Source organism: Rhinolophus hipposideros, assembly GCF_964194185.1.
Source record: "Rhinolophus hipposideros genome assembly, chromosome: X".
NCBI lineage: Eukaryota > Metazoa > Chordata > Mammalia > Chiroptera > Rhinolophidae > Rhinolophus > Rhinolophus hipposideros.
Window position 1 is genome coordinate 84,026,888 of NC_138046.1, and position 23,538 is coordinate 84,050,425.

Sequence of the window (23,538 nt, forward strand, 5' to 3'; positions counted from 1 at the left end):
TATATGATCTTTGTAGTATTCTTTATAATACAAGAAATAGTATAATAGTATAAGTTTCCGATATTACAGAAATATTTAAATTGATAAACTTGTATGATGAACGTGCAGTTAGTAAAAATCATGTTTCTGAAAAGTGATGAATGAAAAGTTCTCACAATATGATCTTGAATGGAAAACAAGATGCACTTCTTGATATATACAATATTTGTAGTATGAAACAGAGAAAAAAAAAATGAGATTTGAAATGATAGGAAGAAAGAAGCCAAAATCATAACAATCTTAACCATGGTTATATCTGAATGGTAAGAATACACATTATTTTAGTTTTTGTTTTTTCATTTTCATTATACTTTTTTTTTTTTTGCTTTTTTTTACATTTTCTGAATGAGAATGAACTTGAACTTTTTTTTTTAACGATTTTATTGGGGAAGGGGAACAGGACTTTATTGGGGGAACAGTGTGTACTTCCAGGACTTTTTTCCAAGTCAAGTTGTTGTCCTTTCAGTCTTAGTTGTGGAGGGTGCCGTTCAGCTTCAATTTGTTGTCCTTTCAGTCTTAGGTGTGGAGGGCGCAGCTCAGCTCCAGGTCCAGTTGCTGTTAGTTGCAGGGGGCGCAGCCCACCATCCCTTGAGGGAGTCAAACCGGCAACCTTGTGGTTGAGAGGATGCACTCCAACCAACTGAGCCATCCAGGAGCTCAGTGGCAGCTCAGCTCAAGGTGCCGTGTTCAATCTTAGTTGCCGGCCGGTTGCCGGCCGAGAACTTGCACTTTTGTAATCAGAATAAAATTGTAAATGTTTAAAATGAAAAGAAGTGGGCGTCTGGTCAAGATGGCGTAGTAGGTATAGATGCTGTGTTTACCTTATGTCATGACCACATCAAAATTACAACTAAACTACAAAACAACCATCATTGGTAATTGCCTAAAATCTTGCTGAACTGACGCCCTACAACTAAGGATATGCAGAAGAAGCCACCTCGAGACTGGTAGGAGGTGCGGAGATTCAAAACGGGCTGGTCCCACACCAGCGTGTGACCATTAAAAATTGGGAGTGATGGGGCCGGCCCGGTGGCTCAGGCAGTTAGAGCTCCATGCTCCTAACTCCGAAGGCCGCCGGTTCAATTCCCACATGGGCCAGTGGGCTCTCAACCACAAGGTTGCCAGTTCAGTTCCTCGAGTCCCGCAACTAAAATTGAACACGTCACCTTGAGCTGAGCTGCCACTGAGCTCCCGGATGGCTCAGTTGGTTCAGTTGATTGGAGTGCGTCCTCTCAACCACAAGGTTGCCAATTCAACTCCCACAAGGGATGGTGGGCTGCGCCCCCTGCAACTAGAAACAGCAACTGGACCTGGAGCTGAGCTGCGCCCTCCACACCTAAGACCGAAAGGACAACTTGAAGGTGAACGGCACCCTCCACAACTAAGATTGAAAGGACAACAACTTGACTTGGAAAAAAGTCCTGGAAGTACACACTGTTCCCCAATAAAGTCCTGTTCCCCTTCCCCAATAAAATCTTTAAAAAAAAATTGGGAGGGATGTCTGGTGGAGGTCCCCTCAGAGGAGCGAGGGGTCCCAGCCCAGGGTTCCAGTGCTGGGGAGAGAAGTCCCCATAATTTCTGGTTGTGAAAACCAGCGGAGATTGTGACTGAGTGAGACAGAGGGTGGAGGGAGTCCCAGGCACTACTCTAAATGGGACCGTGCACAGACTTACCGCCATAATCACTGATTGTGAGCGCCAGTGCTGGGTCAGCAGCTGGGAAGGTGGCAGGGACATGTGAAAAACTGAGTTGTCTGGCTTCAGGAGCAATGGAAGGGACAGCTTTGTCTTGGACGGAGGAGCTGGTCGAGGCCATTATTTCTTTGATGAACCCTCCCCCTTCCCAGTGTGCAGACGCAGGTAGCTGCCATATCTGAGTCTCTATCGCTACATCTTGCTACTGGTTCACCATGCCCTGGTGATTCTAGAACCCACCGTGCCCAACTTTCGGGCACACCCACGCGGCATCCAGTGGCTTTTTTGTACAAGCTGCCTGCCTTGGTTCATGCTGTAGACTTTCCTAGGGGCTCTCAAAAGTTTGCAGAAACAAGACAAGCAGCATCTAGCTCAAGCATGTCCTGAACGTCTGGCTGAGCAGCCCTAAGCTTGGCACTAGCGGCAGGTGGCCTTGGTTCGTGGCTTGGCCTCTCAAGGAGCTTCCGAGCATGGCACAAGTGGCGGCCCCTACAGATTTCTTTGTGGCTCCTGCCAGCAGGCCCTGGGTGGGGCACAGACTGTGGCTGAACTTGACCTGCAGAGGGTCCCCTGCCAGGTGGCCCTGGGGCTGGTGCCCTAGGAGCCAGCTTCAAAACAAACTGGAGTATCACCCAGCTGCCTCCAAGGATGACACACCCAAGGGGCAGATTTGGCAGGCACCAGAGCCCTGCTGAGGCAGCTCCTGCTCTGTAGGCTTCCCCTGCACCACAACTCCTCTACTGTAGTAAAGGCCAGTCCTCACAGCCAGTAAGCCCGAGGGGCAGTCCCTACCATCAATGTGCAAATAGCAACAGAGATGCAACTACAAAAGGATTGCACACAGAACCCACACAAGGGAACCCACATGGCTCAAGTGACCAGGAAGATTGCGTCACTGAGCCTCACAGCACACCTACTACATACGGCCACTCTACTAAGACTGGAAGACTGGGAGACATAGCAGCTCTACCTAATACATAGAAACAAACACAGGGAGGCAGCCAAAATGGGGAGACAAAGAAACATCCCAAACAAAAGAACAGAACAATACTCCACAAAAAGAACTAAACAAAATGGAGAAAGTAATCTACCAGTTGCAGAGTTCCAAACACTGGTTATAAGGATGTTCAGTGATCTCAGGAAGAACTGCAACAAAGAGAAAACAAAAAAATGGAGATAGAAAACATAATTAACACATCTTATTTTAATATAAGACCTGGTATATAATATAATATAATATAATATAATATAATATAATATAATATAATATAATACCGGGTCTTATATTAATTTTAGCTCCAAAAGACGCATTAGAGCTGATGGTCTGGCTAGGTCTTATTTTCGGGGAAACACAGTATGAGGATTTCACCAAGTAGTAAAGGAAGGATTTGTACCTTACGTGGCTCAGTTACAAATGGTAACCAATTTTGCTGCTGTGCCAGGTACTGTGCTAAGTGCTTTTACATGAATTTTGTCCTCATTACAACCTTTTGCGATATAAGCAGCACCATCCCCATTTTATTTTTCAATTATTTTTTTAAAGATTTTATTGGGGAAGGGGAACAGGACTTTATTGGGGAACAGTGTGTACTTCCAGGACTTTTTTCCAAGTCAAGTTGTTGTCCTTTCAATCTTCGTTGTGGAGGGTGCCGTTCAGCTTCAAGTTGTTGTCCTTTCGGTCTTAGTTGTGGAGGGCGCAGCTCAGCTCCAGGTCCAGTTGCCGTTACTAGTTGCAGGGGGTGCAGCCCACCATCCCTTGCAGGATTCAAACAGGCAACCTTGTGGTTGAGAGCCCGCACTCCAACCAACTGAGCCATCCGGGAGCTCAGTGGCAGCTCAGCTCAAGGTGCCGTGTTCAATCTTAGTTGCAGGGGATGGAGCCCACCATCCCTTGCAGGATTCAAGGAGTTGAACCAGCAACCTTGTGGTTGAGAGCCCACTGGCCCATGTGGGAATCGAACCGGCAGCCTTTGGTGTTAGGAACATGGAGCTCCAACCGCCTGAGCCACCGGGCTGGCCCCATCATCACCATTTTAGAGATGAGTGAACTAAAGCCCCTAGAGGTTACGGCATTTGCCCAGAGTCACGTAGAAAAGAAGTAGTGGAATCCAGACTGGAACTAAGTATGTCAGACTCCAAGTCTGTATTCTTTGCTACTATATGCTATGTATGCAAAGTTTCTGCCAAGGTATCTAGACTGCAAGAAGAATTTAGTAAATGTTATTCCTACGAGTAACTTGTTGTTTGCTACACATATAATGTAATATATAATGCTTGTATATAGCGTGTATAATAATGTAAATACTACTACTAATAATAAAGATGTCATCTTGTCATTGAGATTGAGGAACTTCCTTGGGAAGTTAGCAATGCTATAAAAATCCCCCAATGGAATCATATTCAAAAAACAGCACATGATAAGCATCACTAAATATTGGTTGATTTAATAATCATTATTTCCTTCTGTCTTATTTATGAGCGTCTCACTCCTCTGACTCCTTGTACCCTACACTCTCTGTCTCATAATTCATTCAAGGCTGGTAAAAGAGCAGTGCTGGCCAAAAGATGGAGCTAGCATTTCCTTTTGAATGTCGTGATATTGACTCATTTATTCAGCAGACATTCATTGAGCACCCATTCTGCTATGCACCATCCTAAGGTTAGAGAGACATAAAATTGCAAATTAACATTAAAGTATAAAGCAAACCAAAAACTCAAATCCCTAGGAAATGAAATGTTCACTTCTCTGTGATTCTCCGATTCTCCCAGGTAAATGTAGTCACTCTCTCCTTAGAGCATTCAGAATAATCTGTTCCCTTTATCAAATCACATCCCTCCCATTGTATTGGTCTGTCTGTGAGCCTGCCTATCTCCACATTTGACTCCTATAGGTGAGTTTATCTTTCATAGTGGTCAGGGTATGACTGCTACAATTCTGCTTTGGAGGATTTTTTTGAGGGTTTTTGTGTTTTGGTATGGCCTGACTGATGCATTCAGTCATTCCCTCAATAAATATTTACCGATACTTACTCTATGCCATGTGCTGTGCTAGATAGTTCATAATAAATCGGAATGATAAATAGGACAATAGAATAAGGGCAAACAAACAAAGTCCTAGGCCTCAGGGGAACTCACAGGGTCACTTGAAAAGAATGCGTTTTCTTTGTACAAAGTCAGCCAAGCATTTGAACCTATTGTATTTTTCAAATCTTCTGTGACTTTAAATGTATTTTAGGTGGATTTTATATGTCATAGCTTGATGGTAGTATACTAAAGCCCCCCACTGTAATCGCATTTCTGTTCATTTCCTTCTATTTTTACTTCACATTTTGCCAATAAAATAAGATGGAAAAATTGAAAATAAAAGAATGGGCATAGGACTACAAATCAAAAGAGAAACAATATTGATAGGCAATATAGTCCTCGAGGCAAAAAAAAAAAAAAGCATTGAGGAAGACAAATATTTTATATTGATAGAAGATATAAGCCATGAATTATGCAATATATGACAGAATGTCAAAAAGTATAAAACACATTATAAAGTAAGAATAAACTTTTCAAGTAGAAAATGTCTGGGAAGGGAAGCAGGTAATTGTGTGGGCAAAGGGAAGTTTGCGTGGACCAGGAAGATTCCCCCTGGAAATCCCAGTCATTTAGAATTTAGTTCCTAAAGGAGCAACAGGGCTTGTCGCCGTGTCCTGCAATCCCAGAACCATCTTGGGTCATTTGGGCTCGAAGAAAATGATGGCAGTAGAGCCGCCTGCACTGTTGTGATCTTTCCAGGTGAGGAACAGCAGGTTAAAGACTTGAAGCTTTGCTGTCTGGCTGCAAAGCCCGGGTTCTTCCCAGGGCACTGCGCTGCCTCCTGGTAGTAGCAACTGGGCCAGAATCCCCAGAAACCCACCTTATATGCCACTTAAAAGAGACCAGCTATTGCTTTAAATGCCAAGTTTCTGAAGTCTCACACAACTCCAATAACTATGAACATTGTCTTGTGGGGCCTTCAGGAGCTAAGAACATAGACTTTGTACTGATGTATTTATATTTTTTTTATCTCTCTCTATTCCTCTTTCTGTATTCTTGGTGCCTCCAACAGTAAGGCATATTCAATTCATGAAATTCAATTCAAATAGTCATAAGTGAATATTTATTTAATTAGTGCATTTCTTATATTAGAGAATGGCTCCATCATCTAGCCATCTGCCCAAAAGCCAGCATTTTAGGAATCTTAGACTCTTTCCTTTACGCCCTCCCCATAAAAATCCATGACCAGATCCTGTGGATTTATCTCCTTAATAGCTTTGTCCCTGGCCCTCTCCATCCCTTCAGCCAGCACCTTTGTTCAGGCCTCTTGGGCCACACATTTGTACAGTTGCCTCCCGACTGGTATCCATGCCTTTTGTCTCTTACGCTTTCAGCCAACTCAGCTTCAAACCAGTCAATATCACTCTCCTGCTGACAGTCCTTAACCATCTTCCTATATTTTCAGGATAAAGATTTAAATTCCTTAATACTATTTTCGAGACCCATCGTGATCTGGCCTACTTTTTAATCTCACCTCCCATCACTGCAAACCTACTTAGCTCCAGCATTATCTAACCTGGTATCTCATGCTGAACTCCATACCTCTATGCCTTCACTCATACTGTTCCTTCAACCTACAGCATCCTCTCCCCACCTTTTGTCTCACTAATTGATTTCTACATAGTCTTTGAAACTCAACTCCTGCTGACTTTTTTTTCAGGATGCCCTTCCTCATTCTTTTAGTCGTAGCCCTCTTTTGTGCTCTTGTAGCATTCTTCTATCTTGGTACTTCACACACTAGTTGATGTATGTGCCTATCTCCTCGGCTACTGAGACTGCAAGTAACCAAAGACAGAGATTCTTTTACTTTGTTCCATTGGAATCACCAAAACCTTGTCTAGGATCTGGCCATGATAGTTTCTTAGTTTAAACAAGCTTTTATGACCAAATAATGATGTTTTTATTTTCTAGGTACATGGTTCAGTGGCCTGGTGGCCGAATCCTGCATCGCCATGAGCTAGACACCTTCCTTGCACAGGCAGTGTCTACCCAGCTTTATGAACCAGATCAACTTCAAGAACTCAAGGTGATTTGATCTATCCTCATTTAAATTCTTTATTTCATGAGCTCATAGCTTTACTTGAGCTTTGCCTGGAGGTAGGGAGAAGAATAAGTTCTATAGGTAAATGTTTGATTCACTTTAACCAAATATTATGTCTGTTAATAAAACCAAGAGGTGCCTGCAACGCTGTTCCCATGCTGATGGGTGAGAATGGATAGAAAAGATGAATATTGTGCAAGAAAAATAAGTTGTGGCCCATAGACCATGGTAAGCTTTCTGACTCTTCAAGATATACTACAGGGGACTCATCCTGGTGTCCCCTGTTGATCTCTTGAGTAAATGTCCACCCTCCCTCCTTTCTTTCCCCAGTTTAATTGAAATAGGATTGATACACAACACTGTATACGTTTAGGTTGTACAGCATAATCATTTAACATACATATATCATGCAGTGAACACCACAGTAAGTTAAGATCCATCATCAAATATAGATACCAGATATATACATATATTTTTCCTTGTGATGAGCTCTTAGGATTTGCTCTCTTAACAACATTCTTATCTATCATACAGCAGTGTTAACTGTACTGTAGTCATCCTGTTGTACATTACATCCCTAGTCTTCATTTATCTTAATGACTAGAAGTTTGTGCCTTTGATTACCTTCATTCAATTCCTCCTCCATCCACCCCTGCCTCTAATAACCTCAAATCTCTTTTTTTTTTTAAATTTTTATTGGGGGACAGTGTGTTTCTCCAGGACCCATCAGCTCCAAGTCATTGTCCTTCAGTCTAGTTGTGTGGAGGGCGCAGCTCAGCTCCAAGACCAGTCACCATTTTAATCTTTAGTTGCAGGGGGCACAGCCCACCATCCCATGCGGGAATTGAACCGGCACCCTTGTCGTGGAGAGCTCTCACTCTAACCAACTGAGCCATCTGGCTGCCCCTCCGGAAGCTCAGTGTCATCTCATTGTCTTGGAGGTGACACTGTGGAGGGTGCAGCTCACTGGCCTCTGTGGGAATTGAACTGGCAATCCTGTTGTTCAGAGCTCGCGCTCTAATGAACTGAGCCATCCGGCCGCCCTTATCTTTCTTAATGCATGAATTTGGTTGGGTTTTTTGTTTTTTGGGTTTTTTTTTTAGGTTCCATATATAGATGAGATCATACAGTATTTGTCTTTCTCTGTCTGACTTATTTCACGTAGCATAATACCCTCAAGTTCCGTTTATGCTATCTCAAATGGCAGGATTTCCTTTTTTATGGCTGAATTATATTCCATTGTATATATATACCACGTCTTCTTTATGCATTCATCTGTTGATGAACAACTTCCTTTTTAAATAATACTTATTGGGTGTTAGAGGGAAGCCTAGAACAGCATAAGGAAGAAAATGAATCCATAGTATAACTGAAGGCAGTAGGACATACCATGTTTACCCGAAAATAAGACCTAGCTGGACAATCAGCTCTAATATATCTTTTGGAGCAAAAATTAATATAAGACCGGGTCTTATTTTACTATAAGACGGGGTCTTATATAATATAATGTAAGACCCGGTCTTATATTAATTTTTGCTCCAAAAGACGTGTTAGAGCTGACTGTCCAGCTCGGTCTTATTTCCGGGAAACAGGGTAGTAGGTTAGAGGGCAGGCTCTGAAGCCAGACTTCCTTGAATTTGAATCCTGGCTTCATTACCTCCTATTGGTATGTCCTGGGGCAGGTTATTTAACCTCTCTAGCATTAGTTTCCTTATGTTTAGAGTTATGAGGACATTAAATAAAATAATAGATGCAAAACACGTAGAATGGTGCCGTACCTATTTTAAGTATTACATAGTACTCAATAAATTTTACTTATTAATACAGGACACCCCTCTCCCAACTTCAGTAGCCATAAACCTTTGAAGCCCTAGGATAAATTAGAAGAAGATCAAGTCCAACAAGACTTGGAAAATCTTAATTCAAGTGAGGTCAACTAAGGGAAAGACAACACAGTCTAAGATGAACAATGGGTGATTCCTTTTTACTATAAATGTAATGTTGCTTGGTCCTACAGCAGTTACTGACTCTAGACCACACCTAGAAGGGGACCTGCAAGTATATTCCCTTTTCCTATTAAAGCCATCTAACACACCAAGTAGAGATAACCACTGTGAACGTTTTGATGATTTCTTCCAGTTTTTCATCATGTGCATTTTACATAGCTGAGATGTTGTTGATGTAACTATACATTGTTTTTTACTTAACATAGCACATATTTTCTATGTCTTCAAAATTTAGTGAATAGCATATTATCATTTAGTTGTATCATTTAATTATTATAATGTTGACCATTTTTTTTCTAGTTTTCCCCTATTATGTGTAATGTTACAATTAGCATCTTTATGCATTGAACTTTATTCACATCTCTACTTCCTTAAAATAGATTCCTAAAAGTAGAATTTGAGTCAACAAATGTGAACATTTCAAAGTTCTTGATACACATTGCTTAATTGTAATATACATTCCTCGTCAGCTTTGTATGAGCATCACCAAACAGCATTGGGTATTCTTTTGGTCTTTAGACCAAAAGGTTTTTTGTTTGTTTTTTTCCTAATTTGACAAGCCAAAACAACAACAACAAAAACTGGTATCTCAAGTTGGTGGCTTTTTAAAGTTTCAAAACGTGCCTTTTTTGTTGTTTTTGTAATGAGCATCTTTCAAACCATCTCAGGAAAGAAATGGATAGAAGCTGCTTGTGCATGCAAATGTTTATATTGAAAGGCAACATGTTCAAATTTGACTGGAATAATCAGCATAACAGAAACAAGAGTAAATATAACGAATAACAGTAATTTCTTAATATGTTTTTTGCTCTGTGGTGGTTTTAGATTGAGAAACTGGATGCTCGAGGTATCCAGCTTGCTGCCCTCTTCATGAGCGGAGTCGACACGGCTCTGTTTGCTAATGATGCCTGTGGTCAGCCAGTCCCTTGGGAGCACTGCTGCCCTTGGATTTACTTCGATGGCAAGCTGTTCCAGAGCAAGCTAATTAAAGCGGGCCGAGATCGAGTATCCCTGGTTGAGCTCTGTGATGGCCAGGTACCAGCATGTCGGGCAACTGCTAAGAGCCGTCTCTGATTTTCTGTGGGGATGAATGAGCAGGGAGGGGAACAGTGCAAAGACACTGGAGAGGGAGGTAGCAGAAGTGGGAGAATGTGGCTGACCTTGACCTAACTTGGTCAGTGATAGTCCCAAAGGCCCAGAGTCTGACAAGCTTTTTAAAAATGAGCTTCATGTTTTCATATATCTTTTCTTACTCTGAGCATTTCTTCCCTGTGGAATACTCAGATATACCATATGTCTGTCCTCTAATTCTTAGAATTTCATCTCCCTTATTTACGAAAATGTAAGTCACTTTTTCAAGTAGTGGTATTTTTGTAATGGAACTATGTTTGGAAATAGAAGAGGGTAATGATGCAGATAACAGAGTAAAAAGCAGGGAATTTATTTTTATTTTTTATTTTTTTTTGCAATGAAACCTTGAGAAAGATGAGGGAAGGCAAGGGAAAGGAACCCTTACTTATTCCTTTATCCATTTGGGAGGAATGAGCTGAAGGACCAGAACAGGGATTGGCAAACTACCCCCAAATTCCAAAATTTGGCATTTTTATTTCCATAAAGTTTTATTGGAACACAGCCACATTCATTTGACATGACAGAGTCGAATAGTTATAACAGAGACCATATGGCCCATCAAGCCTAAAATATCTACTATCTGGCCCTTTTCAGGACAAGTTTGCCGGCCTCTGGCCTAGAGGCATGGACCTATCCTGGACAGGTTGGGTTCTCTGATCCTGGGTATGGGGGACAAGGTTGAAAGGCTTTGTATATGTCAGGGTTTTGTTCTCTCTGTTACCTCCCTCTTGAAAAAAGGCCTAGCCTGTTGCTGGCTGTGTAATAGACCATCAGTAAATACTTATTGTTATATTTGTCTTTCTTGACCTAGTCAGTGTGCCTCACAAGCCCTAGGTCAGAACTAGTATGGTGGCAGTGTGGTGTGGTATGAAGAGTGGGGGCATTGGTGCCAGACAGGCTTTCCTGAGTGTGTCACTTTGGTCATTTAACTCCAGGCCTTGATTCCCTTAATGGGAATTGACTCGTGAGATTGTACCTAGAGTGCCAAATAAATACTGTACCTTAAATATAGGAGAAATTTAAAAATGGCAGCTGCTATTATTATTCTGTTCCTCATTTGAAGGCTGACCTGGCAACCAAAGTGGAAAAGATGAGACAGAGTATCCTTGAAGGAGTCAACATGAACCATCCACCGCCTTCTGCTCTACTTCCGTCACCTACTTTTGTGCCTCCCATGGTGCCCTCTCTCTACCCTGTTTCACTTTATTCCCGAGCCATGGGCTCTATGCCACCTCCCCCTCAAGGAAGGAGCCGGGGCTTTGCAGGTCAGTACCTAAGCATGAGGTATTTGGCATCCTCAATCTGTTTCATAATAACCCGTGTAATAATTATTGCCAGTTACAGAATCAGCAGTTTCACATACATTTATCTCATTTACCTTCTATGTTGTGTGGTAGTTTGAAGAGGAGCTTGTTGAGATAGAAAGGTGTAGCCTGGGGAACAAAGTCCACTGACTTTTCAGACCACTGTCCATAGAGGTGGTTGGTCTCTAAGGATTTGACTATCACCAACCAAACTCCTGAAATAACTGATACAGAAACCAAGAGCCACTTGATTACTTTTGGGAACTATAACTCATGTGACCTGGATTTCCATGGTTGCTGGTGAGATCACTCAGTCTCCATAGGCAGATGTACAGAGGAGTTGCAGGAAGAGCACTGGGAGGTAAGAGTAAATGACTAGTGTCGGCAGATGACTATAGCCTGATGTACCCATTTCCACTCTGAGGGTAGATCTGACATATTTCCAGAAGCACAGAGAGAAATGAGCCATAGACCATGCCCTCCAGGGTATGTGGTTTAGAGGGGAAAACAAATACACACATACACACATACATACACATGTATAAATTATTAAATTATGGTGACGCCTGACTTGCGGCTTAATGAGAATAGACGGTCATGCTTAAGTAGCTCACATACTAATCCTGAGAATGCAAATAACCTGGACCCTGGTGAAACAGGATATTTCAATAGGGATATTTTAACATGAAATATAGAGATTTTGTGATTGGGTGTCATTGCTATGGTCGAAGGTGTCTGTAGTCTATTGCTCGTCACTTTTAAAAATAAAACTGGAAACTGAAGTTTGTGTTAAATTGAGGGTCACAGAATTCAGTATGAATGTTTAGCGCAAGGCCATGATTAGATAAGCAGTGTGATGTCTGCTCTGGTAACACCCTGTTCAGTCAGGTAATGATCAAGTCCTACAAACCAGGGAGCCAGCCATTCATTCCATCCCTTGAAGGTGACTTCACGGATCCCTGCTCTCATTCTTTGCTTGTTGTTTTTTTTCCAGATTTTATTGGGGAAGGGGAACAGGACTTTATTGGGGAACAGTGTGTACTTCCAGGATTTTTTTCCAAGTCAAGTTGTTGTCCTTTCAATCTTAGTTGTGGAGGGCGCAGCTCAGCTCCAGGTCCAGTTGCCGTTGCTAGTTGCAGGGGGCGCAGCCCCCCATCCCTTGCGGGAGTCGAACCGGCAGCCTTGTGGTTGAGAGGACGCACTCCAACCAACTGAGCCATTTGGGAGCTCAGCGGCAGCTCAGCTCAAGGTGCCGTGTTCAATCTTAGTTGCAGGGGGCGCTGCCCACCATCCCTTGTGGGACTCGAGGAATTGAACTGGCAACCTTGTGGTTGAGAGCCCACGCTCCAACCAACTGAGCCATCCGGGAGGCAGCTCAGCTCAAGGTGCCCTGTTAAATCTTAGTTGCAGGGGGCGGAGCCCACCATCCCTTGCGGGACTCGAGGAGTGGAACTGGCAACCTTGTGGTTGAGAGCCCACTGGCCCATGTGGGAATCGAACTGGCAGCCTTCGGAGTTAGGAGCACGGAGCTCTAACCGCCTGAGCCACCGGGCCGGCCCTCATTCTTTGCTTGTTGATTTTACGGTGTCTCAAAAGACAGACATAAGGCTAGATTCTCAGGAGGTTCTCACCATTGCCCCAGCTCTCAGTGATGCCTAGTCTCCAGTTACTGGTCGTTCATGAGGAGCCTCCTCCCTCCTGAAAGGCCACAAGATCCCCAAATGCAAGTCTTCTCTTGCCCTCTTAGGAGGAGCTAGCACCCTAGTTCCTTAGGGTTCCACTCGTATTTAAACAAAGGGCTCTTTACTAATGACCTGCAAAATGAGTGAAGGGTTATTAACATTTGGGTTTTCTCCATAAACTGAAATTAAAGGTTTTTAATTTTAGAACTAGAATTACTAGAACTCTGTGTTCTATGAAGGCTTCCTTTTGTGCCAAATTACAAAACTCTACTGTGAGCTCACACACACAAATTTCTTCTTTTAAGGAGATATCATGCTGTCTTGTCTTGAATTCGTTCTGGTTTTTCAGTATTGCTGTTGTTGCCTTTTTAATGATAAATTACTGTTAGTTTAGTTTCATTAATTTCTGTTTCATTTGGTTGTTGGGCTAATCCTCCAGTGTATAGTGATATGTATTTAAATCAAGTGATTTGGGCCTATAATTTTCCAATAATTAGATTTTAAGACATTCATTCTCTCAACCTGTGTTGTATGCCTGCTGTGTGCCGGGCTCTGTAGTTAAAAATGAATCATCCACACCCCACTTGCTGAAGTGGGTGTGTATAGATCTTTAACCCCGGCCCCTAAATTTGCCTCCACCATGACCCTTTGTTGTTATCATGAAGTCTTTATCATAAAGAAATGGAAATAAGCAGAGTAGGTGGGCTGTAGAATCTTTTGTTTCGCCTCTTATCCTACGTTGCACTTAACCACTCAGTACTGCCATTCTTCCTCTCTTTCTAGGTCTCCATCCAATCCCACCCCAAGGAGGAAAACTGGAGATTGCCGGGATGGTTGTGGGCCAGTGGGCTGGCAGCAGATCCTCTAGGGGCCGAGGCTCCTTTGGCATGCAGGTGGTTTCTGTCGGTGGGCCAGGAAAGGGGTATGTATTCGAATAGGTTGGTATGAGCTAGTGTCAGTCAGGTATCCTTGGGAAATGCCCAGCTATTGAATCCTATTAAGGTAAAGGCATTAACTTCCATCTTGCCTTTCCATTTTGAAAGCCAGTGTTCAGTTTAGTTCAGGAAACATACTAAATGCCCTGCCTTGATGAAAAAGTTTTTGCCCCTGGAGGAGGATTCTGGGACATAGAGCAATTTCGTGTAATATAGAAATGACAGAGAGAGAGAGGTTTGCACAGAGGTAGCACAGAGGAGGGGCATCTAACTTAAGAGGGTCACAATTCCTAGAGGAGGTGAGTTGTTAACTAAGTGAAAATGGGAGTATGGGCTTAATATGTTCCTCATGATCACTTTTCCCCTCACTTTCTAAAGGCATGGAAAAGAACAGACTGGTAGAGGATCCAAAGGACATAAAAAAGGATATAAACAAGTAAGCACCTTTTTGAGATTATCTAGCTTATGTTTGATACTTCTTGACATTTTTTGCTAAATTGCAAGAGATCAGATCTGGCATGGAAACCTGGGAGCTTTCATAGCTTCTCCTGCCATTTGATTTCATTCCCTTGTTCTCTAGCAGCCTAATGAAGGTTAGCTTGCCCAGGCCATTCCCACAGGACTGAAGAGTGTCATCCTTTTCACTGAGTGAGGCCACAAGATGGAAACCAGATGCTGTGTCCCAAAGACCCTTACGTAGCATAATATGTGCTACATGCAGCCATAAAGGGGCCAGGGTGAAGTTAACAGTGGGATTGCCGGCAGTATGCCTGACCTTCTGAGGGGCTACCAGAGATGCTTACAAAATTGATCTGTGGCCTTTGCTGAATGTGGGAGAGGAGGAGGTGTTACCATTCTCCGTATTCTTAATGACTCAGAATGGTCTTAAACTTTCTAACAATCTACACCTTGAATTACATCACAGTCCCCACTGGTCTTCATTAGACACCACCCTGTCCCCCCCCCAAATAATGAAGGCCTATTCTTATAGTGATCCAAAGTCTTGCATTGGACTCAGATTGCTAGGCTCCTCATAGTATAGCAGCTACCATTTCTTGAGTGCCTACTTTCCATCAAGCCATCTCGTCTACGACACACTTCATATGCAATCTCTAATCTTCACAAAGGTCACCGACTAGACCATACTGCAAGGCACCTTTGTCGTCATTTCTCAATCTCAAATCAGCTCTCCTGTGTACAGCAAGACCTTATTACATCCACGTTAACCCCCATTGTCTAATGTTTTCCCAAAGAATACAGATTTTCTCTAATGTTATTTTGAGCCAAAAATGGAACTAAAATGGTAAGTCCCCCACATGAAGCATTTCGTAATGCACTCCAAAGTCAGAAAGCAATGACCTTGGAATTTTTTCTAAAGCTTCTCAGCGTTTTCCAGAAGATGTTCAGTGAGGTAAAAGGGATTGCACCTAGAAGGAAAACTGGTCATTCAGCTAGGCTCCCATAAGGCAATACAGCCTTGTTGAATTCACCATGATTCAGGGTCTGATCATTAGGCAAATAGTCTAAAAAACCTCATATTTTGGTACAGTAAGAGTGATTCCATCTCTCAGTGGTTGGCTTACATTAACCAAGATCACAGAAATAGCTATAAAGATATGGCTAAAAGAATGGGATACGTGGACAAGAAGGGAGAGAGTGAAAGATAGAGTACTGACATATGGTGAGAAGAAATAATTACCACAGTATACACTTACTCTACTCCAGTCACTCATGTAAATACGTGTGAGATTTATTAGTCTTCATTTTAAACAGGAGGAAACTGAGGCTCAGAGGAATGAAGCATCTTGCCCAAAATTATCCATAAAGTCAATATCGGAGTTGACATTTCAGCCCGAGCTGACTCAACCCAAAGCCCTGTGCTGTGCTGATTGCAATACAGTGTACCAACTGTAATTGTTAGAAACAAGAGCCAGACCTAGGCCTTGACTGACTCTAGTGACTATGCTCTTAACCGTGTCTACCAGAGCTTTTATTCTCGAAGTGCAAGCTGCAAGGGAGGCCACCGTGTCAGAAGTTTGCTTGGGGACATGGAATCAGAACATTAATAGTAGCTGGCATTTGTTGAGTTCTTATGGAGTGCCAGGCACACCATGTTCTGAGTGCTTTACATGGAGGGTCTCACTGAATCCTTATAGGAACCTGTGAAATAGATGCTATTATTCTCTCTTGCACAGATGAGGAAACAGAGAAAACACGAGATAGCTGATGATCCTAAGTTTCTCTTGGCTAAGATTTCTGGGGACACTGTTATCTACTGTAGAGGTCGCCTGGCAAGGCCATCCTCATACTGACTTTGTTTTCAGTGAAGGCGCCTTCCCTGGACAGAGCTGCTACAGATTACCTTGCTGACTCCCCTTTTGCTGTTCAGTCCCCCTTTCTTCAGAGTGTGAGATAATTCACTGTTCCAGAGTTATAAATTTGCTTACATTATAGTCGTGTCTTCTGGAGAGTATTCCTAGGCCTCTGGAGTTTTGTGTGCTTTCAAATTCTTAAGTCACTTATTTGTAATGTTTTTCTTTCTTTGTTGGCTCCCTGGAGGGGGGCTAATTCTATCCATTGTGTGGATTTTTACTAGTTTTGTTTTATCTCAAGATTCTTCAGCAGCAGTTCTCAGTAGCCCCCATGTTGTATACAGGCTTTGGATCCAAATGATCTAGCTTGGAATATGTCTCTGCCACGTGCCAGTTCTGGGACCTTGAACAAGTTACTTAACCTCTCTGTGCCTTGGTTTTCTCATATGTTAATTGGAGACATTGATATCTACCTCCAGAGTCATTATAAGTGTTAAATGAGACGATATATGTAAAGTTTAGCATGGGGCCCATAACACGGGACATGCTCAATAAAAATTAGTAGTTATTTATAATTAACCACAAATTCAACGGAAATTAGATTTCCATTATGTATTGTATCTTAGTGGAAAGAACAAAGCCTTTGGAGTCGAACAAACTTGGATACAAGTCTAGGCATGCCTGTGACCTTGGACAAGTCATTTTACTTTTCTGAGCCTCATTTGTCTTATCTGTAAAATGAACAACAGAGTGGCTGGTGTGCCCAATCGCCTAGTAATCAAGCTATTAGTATTCCTTTTAACACTCACTGAGAGCCAGCACTGTGCTGCAAAGTAATGCAGTTTGTGTCATTAGCATTTCAATAGCAGTCACCTTCCTGGAATTAAAAGGAAAACAGATGATGTTTTTAGTTAATGAAAGACTGTGTGGAATATTGCACATTGATCTCATGGTTTGTTTTTCTTTCATTTACATGTCTGGATGTCAGCTTTGAGGCAGTTAAGACAATAGACTTTAGAGGCTGACTGACCTGGAGTGACATCCTGGTCCCACTGCTTTCTATCTGCGTGTTCTTGAGCAAGTTACTTTAATCTTTCTGTGCCTCAGCTGCCTCGTCTGTAAACAGGGCATCGTAATATCTACCACTTAGGTTCCCTGTTAGCATTCGAAAAATATATTGTAACGCTTTGTAAATGGTAGCTGTGTCATTATTGTGCTGTTGTCATTGCCATTGGATTTCAGTCAGTTCTGTCTGTTGTCAACATAAGTTCTTACCCTAAGTAACAAGCTTTGGGCTTTCTGCTGTCTTTGAAGAACCGAAGCAGCTTCCACAAGTTGGTTTATGACTATGCTTGGGAAGGGTCAGCCGTTTGGGATTACCGTTTCCACTGAGTATCTCTGTTTTTGATGCAGGGCACTTCAGATGGAGTTTCTAAATCCTTGGAGCCTAATCAGAGTCGATCCCGCTCACAGGTAAATGGAGGCAATGTCACATTGATCAAGGAAGAGAAGAGTGAGCATCATCTTCCAGCTCCATCCCAGTGTGCCTTATCCAGAGACAGCAGCATGTGTAATAATGGTAATCGCTACTTCCCCATGAAGAATGTGGGGAAGAGCCGCTTGCGAGAGCAAAAACTGGGAACTATGGCACAACAAAAAGAGGAATAACAAGCTGCAGATGGATTTACCAGATCAGGAAGAGAGGAAAACATACTTTTCTGATTTTAGGCCCAAGTTAGAGGAGGACATAAATGCTTACACTAGATTTATCCAGGATTTTGTTGGGCTGTCCTTTTGTATCTATCTTTTCCCCTTCCCTGTCTTTTTCTGGGCCTCCAGACTTAGCGATCTGCTTCTGGGGAAGCTCTGGTCAAAGATGAATGGCAATAGGACTAGCTCCTGTTGTCAAATTGAATATAGAGTGCCAGTATTCTCTTTACCTCCCCCGGGAGCCTAGTAAGGCAGTGACTGTCAGAATTCGGGTGTCATCACATAAGGCCATATATAGAAAAGTGCCAAGTTCAGTTTTCTGAGTTTTCATCACGATACTCACAAAACCCACGAGGTGGTGGGGACACCTGCCTATGGCTTCCTAAGTTGCTTTTTGCTCTAGAAAGGAGTGGGGCCTTTGTATATAATCAGTATTTACCTCTTTCTTGCTCCCCACTCACCTACCCCAGGAGTTTGTACCACCGCCTCTAGCTCTGGCCTGACAATCAGAAAGATAGATGTTTTCAGGGAAGTGAGGTAGTATTGGTTATTTTATTTTATTTTTATTTTATTTTATACACTTAAAAAAAAACTACCAATGGCCTTTGTACTGGGGGATTCAAGTGAGTCGCAAAAGTACTGGGCAGATTTTTCCTGCCTCTGAACTAATGCATTGTTTGTAAAATAGTTGATGTGGTGCAGTTCGCCCGCTCCCTGCTGCCCACACCCTGAAAGGGTGGAAATCAATGTAATGACACTGAGTACGAAAGGGGACTCAAAAGACTGTGTGTGTGTGTGTGTGTGTGTGTGTATTCACGTGCGCACGTGTGCACATTTGTGTATGGGTGTGTGGGTGGATGTATACATGAATGTGTGTATCTGTATGCATACACATACCCTTTATATAAAGAGACAGATCTATTTATCTATACATATTTTATATATATAAATATATGTATATGTGTGTGTGTATATATATCTACATTTAGATATATCCATATATACATACATACACTACATACATACATACATGGTGATATCCCAGAGGATTTACTGAATTTCCCAGAAATGCTTCCATAGCAACGGAGTGGTAGGTTTCAAAAGACCACCCTTTAAAATCCTTACTAAGTCACAGCCCATCACAATTCTGAGAAGATGGATGGGCTTCTCTAAAGCAGACAAAAAGTACTTTCCAGAGATTGCCTGTTCAGAACAACAGTTGGGTTGTCACCAGCTTAATCTTGAACAGAGCCCTCACATCCCATATGGTGAAAACAGGAGGTGGGAATGGGATTGGGAAGATTTGGGCATTTCCTTTTGAAGGAGCAGCCTAGATCCGAGAGAGAAAGGGGATGGGAAGTGACCATCAGGGCTTCCAGCCAATTTGGAGGAAATCTCATTCGGAACTCCAGGATCAAACTGGCCTCAGGCTAGAATTGATTGCCTTACGTCCCTGAAGGAGAGAGGACTAGCATTGGAAAGACAGGTTGGGAAGTGTGAGGAAATTGACAGTTTGATTTTACATACCTAGATTGTTTCATTTGTTCACTGACATTTTGACTACTGGATCTTTTCATTTGCTTTGCAAGGAAGACTTCAGAGGACTCTGGCCCGGGCCTTTAGGGATTCCCAGGCCCCAGTAAGGCCAGAATCTGCCCAGGACAAAGAGGCTATTCCTCCTTGACAGAGATACTCTTAAGACAACCTTGCGTTTCCAGTTTCCCTCCTCAGCAGTCTAAGTATGAGGGATGGGAACATGGCTTGCAACAGATTAACATTGTGTCTTTATTTAGGAATTGAGGCCTTCAGCCTCACACACCTCCTTTGGGCTTTGTGATATTTTTGCCCAAGAAGTACTATTTCTACAGGAGTACAACTGACTAGACTTCTAGCAGAGTTCTCTCTCTCTTTTTGAAAAACTCCATGCACTTTAACCCACTGCAGGTCCTTGTTGATTTTTTTCCAGACAACCAGACAGCTGTTTGCTTACTGCCTACTTACAATGAATATGTCATGAGAGATTGAAAACAGTCTCAGACTGTTTAATCCTAGTTTGGCCCAGTTTAAGAGAACCTACAATTTGCAGGAGGAGGGAGCCCTAGAATTCCTCTCCCCTTGCCCAGGTACTTCTTACGTGAACCAAAACAGGATGATAACAAGGCACACCAAGCCAGACATAACCAGGAACAAAATGTACAAAAATCTTCTCTGTGGAACTGGCTCCCATAATTTGGTCCCCACTCTTCTCTTGGACCTGCCCAACCTTTCACAACATCTTGAAAGTTATGACTTCTGTATCTAGCAGTAGTGAACTTAGATGGCTTGGAAATTTCTTTCTGAAGCCACAGCGGGGAGGAATCCTTAGGAGCTCAAAAAGTAACCAGAGTCACTGAGCTGTGTTAAATCTATCTAGATCTCCATTTTCTAGTAGGAAGGACTTGGAGTGATATGGAAAGGTATTTTCTTCAGTTGCTGTTTCTGTGCATCTTAAATCTATTTGATACAATCAAATGACAGTATTGTTAACTCACAGATTTATTTTATAGACATTCACTGTGAGAAATACAATTGCTACTTTGACAGGGATGATTCCAGTTTGCCAAAAGGCTTGCTTTTCTCCCTTCTACAAATCTCTACTTTCTACTAGCCTGGCCCACGGTGAAACAAGTGGCTCACTTCCGACCTTGATTTTTATTTGGATTCGGAATTTTGGGTTTGGAAGTTTACAAGAAAGAACCATAAAGGGCCATATTCCTATATTTTAATTTATCTGCCAAAACACACAATGCAGAAGCCAGAAAGACTAAGGATCATTACGGTTTCTAACTGGAGGACAAATTGGGAAAGGCGGATCTGATGTTTGCTGTGAGTACCACTTGAAGAGGCTGTCATCCTTCACTTGGTTTCATTTCGATGATGTGGCCTCTCTTGAACAAAGTTATATAGGAATCCCCAGAAATGGCCCCTTTACCTTTAGGGCCACAAGCAAAAGCCCCCTGGTTGTATATAGCCACTGATCCCCAAGGACTTGCAGTTATTGACTTCTGCTGCTGTGCCTTGGGGTCAGCCTATAGCTCCCACCCATACTCAGTGACCAGTCTGGTCTGGACCAGGTCTGACAAACTTCTGCTCACTTGTATCATTTTCATTCTGAGCCAGTAGAACTTCGGGTAAACTTTAAAGCCCCAAATGGCACTTCCTTCATCTGGTGACATTTGATTTTTGTCTCTATCTTGGTTTTCTGGCATTGTTGGCCAAATCACATTAACTTTTTTTGATCGCTGAGAAAAACAGCCAGAGAAGGCATTAGGGAGGATGGTTAAGGTGGGGGTTGGTGGAGGAATGCTTATGTAGGGTAGAAAGAATGTGAAAGTTCATTGGAACCATAGAAGGCTCCTGTGGGAATGTCAGTGCTACCCTCGGAGCCTATGAAGACCCCCGCCCTTTGAACTGACAGTACGAGTAGATCACAGTTTAAAGTAGTTAGTGTAACTCTACTAAGGTTTAATAATGATACTTGTTCACTTACTGATGCATATTTCCTAAATATGCTTGGGAGTTGGGGGCGGGGGGAGGGTAAGTTTTCACTGTTCCATTGTGTGTCACCCTATGTTTTTCTCCCTTTCCTGACTTTGGCATCTTCTTTTATTTGACTTTCCATTTTCTTTTCCCTTGGCTTATTACAGTAGTCTGCTGGTGCAGGTAGAGCTCAGTGTACCTATTCCCCTATTACTGTTAATTATCTTCAATATTGCCAGAGGTTATTTTGATGTTCTAAGAATATAACTTCATTTTTTTATGAAGTTATCTTTTCCAAGTTAAAAGCAAAATAAAATTACTCCCTGTGCTAGGGTGCCCATTTCAGCTTTTGACATTGACCTTGTACTTTTATATTTTATAGGTGTTCTTTTTCTCCATGTTGTTAGTAACTAATGACTAGTGAATTTTCATGTAAATGAAACAAATTAAATATTTCACATTTCATTAATCTCTCATAACCCTGCCAAATCTGATGACTTCATTTTAGTTACTTCCCAGAAGATACTTCCCCTCCCACCTTTTATTTTATTCTATTTTTAGAATAACATACTAGGTAAAGAAACTTTAACTGCAAGGAGTCGATGTTTTGTGCTCCCTGATAAATGACGTTATTGACAAAAGTAAGAAATTATTTCATTGTTTTTTCCTGTGTTAATATCTCTTCTCCTGTGCCCTTGACAGTGTGTTTAGTGGATGGATAATATGTATTTCTTTTTCCCACTCCCAGATTCCAAATTCCCTGCCTTTTTGGCCCACCTCACCACAAAAGCTCCATAGTTTATTAATGTAAGTTTGAATGGATGCTTCTTAGGAGAAACTGCGGAAGTTAATGGAAGTGTTTCAGAAAAGAATGGAAATGTCTCAGGAGTTGTTCTGTGATGGAAATTGGTTGTTGTTCTGTTAATGCTGATGGAAAGAAACTTACAGTGCTTAATAAAAGTCTATTCTTTTAGTAAAAAATAATGTGAAATAATTTTGAGTGTGTGAAGTTTAATTTTTTCTCCCATATCTGGATCCCTTTTGCAAATGGTGGATATACTTGTCTCAATGCAGAGATTTGGAGCCTATTTGTAGGTGAATATCAGGGCAAGGGAGCCAACACAAGAATCATCAAACGGAAGGGCATATTTTGCTTCCTGCTGAACTTCTTTAGTTGGGTGTTCAAAAGTTACTTTTTTTTTTTAGTATATATGTTTTTTAATTTTTATTTTTCAGTTACAGTTGACACTCAATATTATATTAGTTTCAGGTGTACAAGCATAGTGGTTAGATGTTTATGTAATTTAAGAAGCGATCCCCTGATAAGTCTAGTATCCACCCGGCAACATGTGAAGTGTGATCGAAAAATACGGAGAATGTTTAAATTCTAAAAAATGTATTACAGTAAAAGACACATTGTCATTAATCCCTCTCAAAATACTCCCCCTCACTTTGAACACAACTATCCCATCATTGTTGCCACTTTCTGAAGCAGTTCTGGAAGTCCTCTTTCGTGGTTGTCTTTACTTCATCCTCCGTTGTGACAATGCTCTGTGTCCTATATCACTTCTGGTACGGCAAATTCTGTCAAATAAAAACATCATGGTGTGTCCTCATCCAACTTATTCACCGGATCTGGCACCGTGTGACTTCTGGCTCTTCCCCAAAGTCAAAATGACCATGAAAGGTAAACGTTTTGAATCGATGCAGGACATTGAGGCAGCCACGACAGCCCAATTAAAGACACGAAAGAGGACTTCCAGAACTGCTTCAGAAAATGGCAAGAATGATGGGATAGGTGTGTTTGAAGTGAGGGGGGGTGTTTTGAGAAGGATTAATGGCAATGTGTCTTTTAGTGTAATAATTTTTTTTATTTAAACATTCACCCGTATTTATCACACATCATATATAGTAATTACACTACCATTGACTGTATTCCCTATGCTTTGCTTTACATCCCTGTGACTATTATGTAACTGCCAATTTGTACTTAATACCTTCACCTTTTTCACTCTGCCCCCAACCCTCCCTCCCGTCTGGTAACCATGAATTTGTTCTCTATATCTGTGAGTCGGTTTCTG

General features: G+C 42.0%; 1 protein-coding gene across 4 annotated transcripts in view; it reads left to right on the plus strand.

Moving 5' to 3' along the window:
• Window positions 1–22,439, plus strand: part of FAM120C (family with sequence similarity 120 member C) — an 88,809-nt gene extending 66,370 nt beyond the window's left edge. For 2 of the 4 annotated variants that reach the window (XM_081044055.1, XM_081044056.1), the window contains exons 11-16: window positions 6,729–6,843; window positions 9,690–9,899; window positions 11,059–11,260; window positions 13,765–13,903; window positions 14,295–14,352; window positions 17,642–22,439. In XM_081044055.1, coding sequence (XP_080900181.1) covers window positions 6,729–6,843; window positions 9,690–9,899; window positions 11,059–11,260; window positions 13,765–13,903; window positions 14,295–14,352; window positions 17,642–17,896 — 979 coding nt within the window. In that variant the 3' untranslated portion in view covers window positions 17,897–22,439. The remainder of the gene's footprint in view (window positions 1–6,728; window positions 6,844–9,689; window positions 9,900–11,058; window positions 11,261–13,764; window positions 13,904–14,294; window positions 14,353–17,641) is intronic. The other 2 variants (XM_081044057.1, XM_081044058.1) reach the window with 2 other exon arrangements.
• The last annotated feature ends 1,099 nt before the right edge of the window (window positions 22,440–23,538 follow it).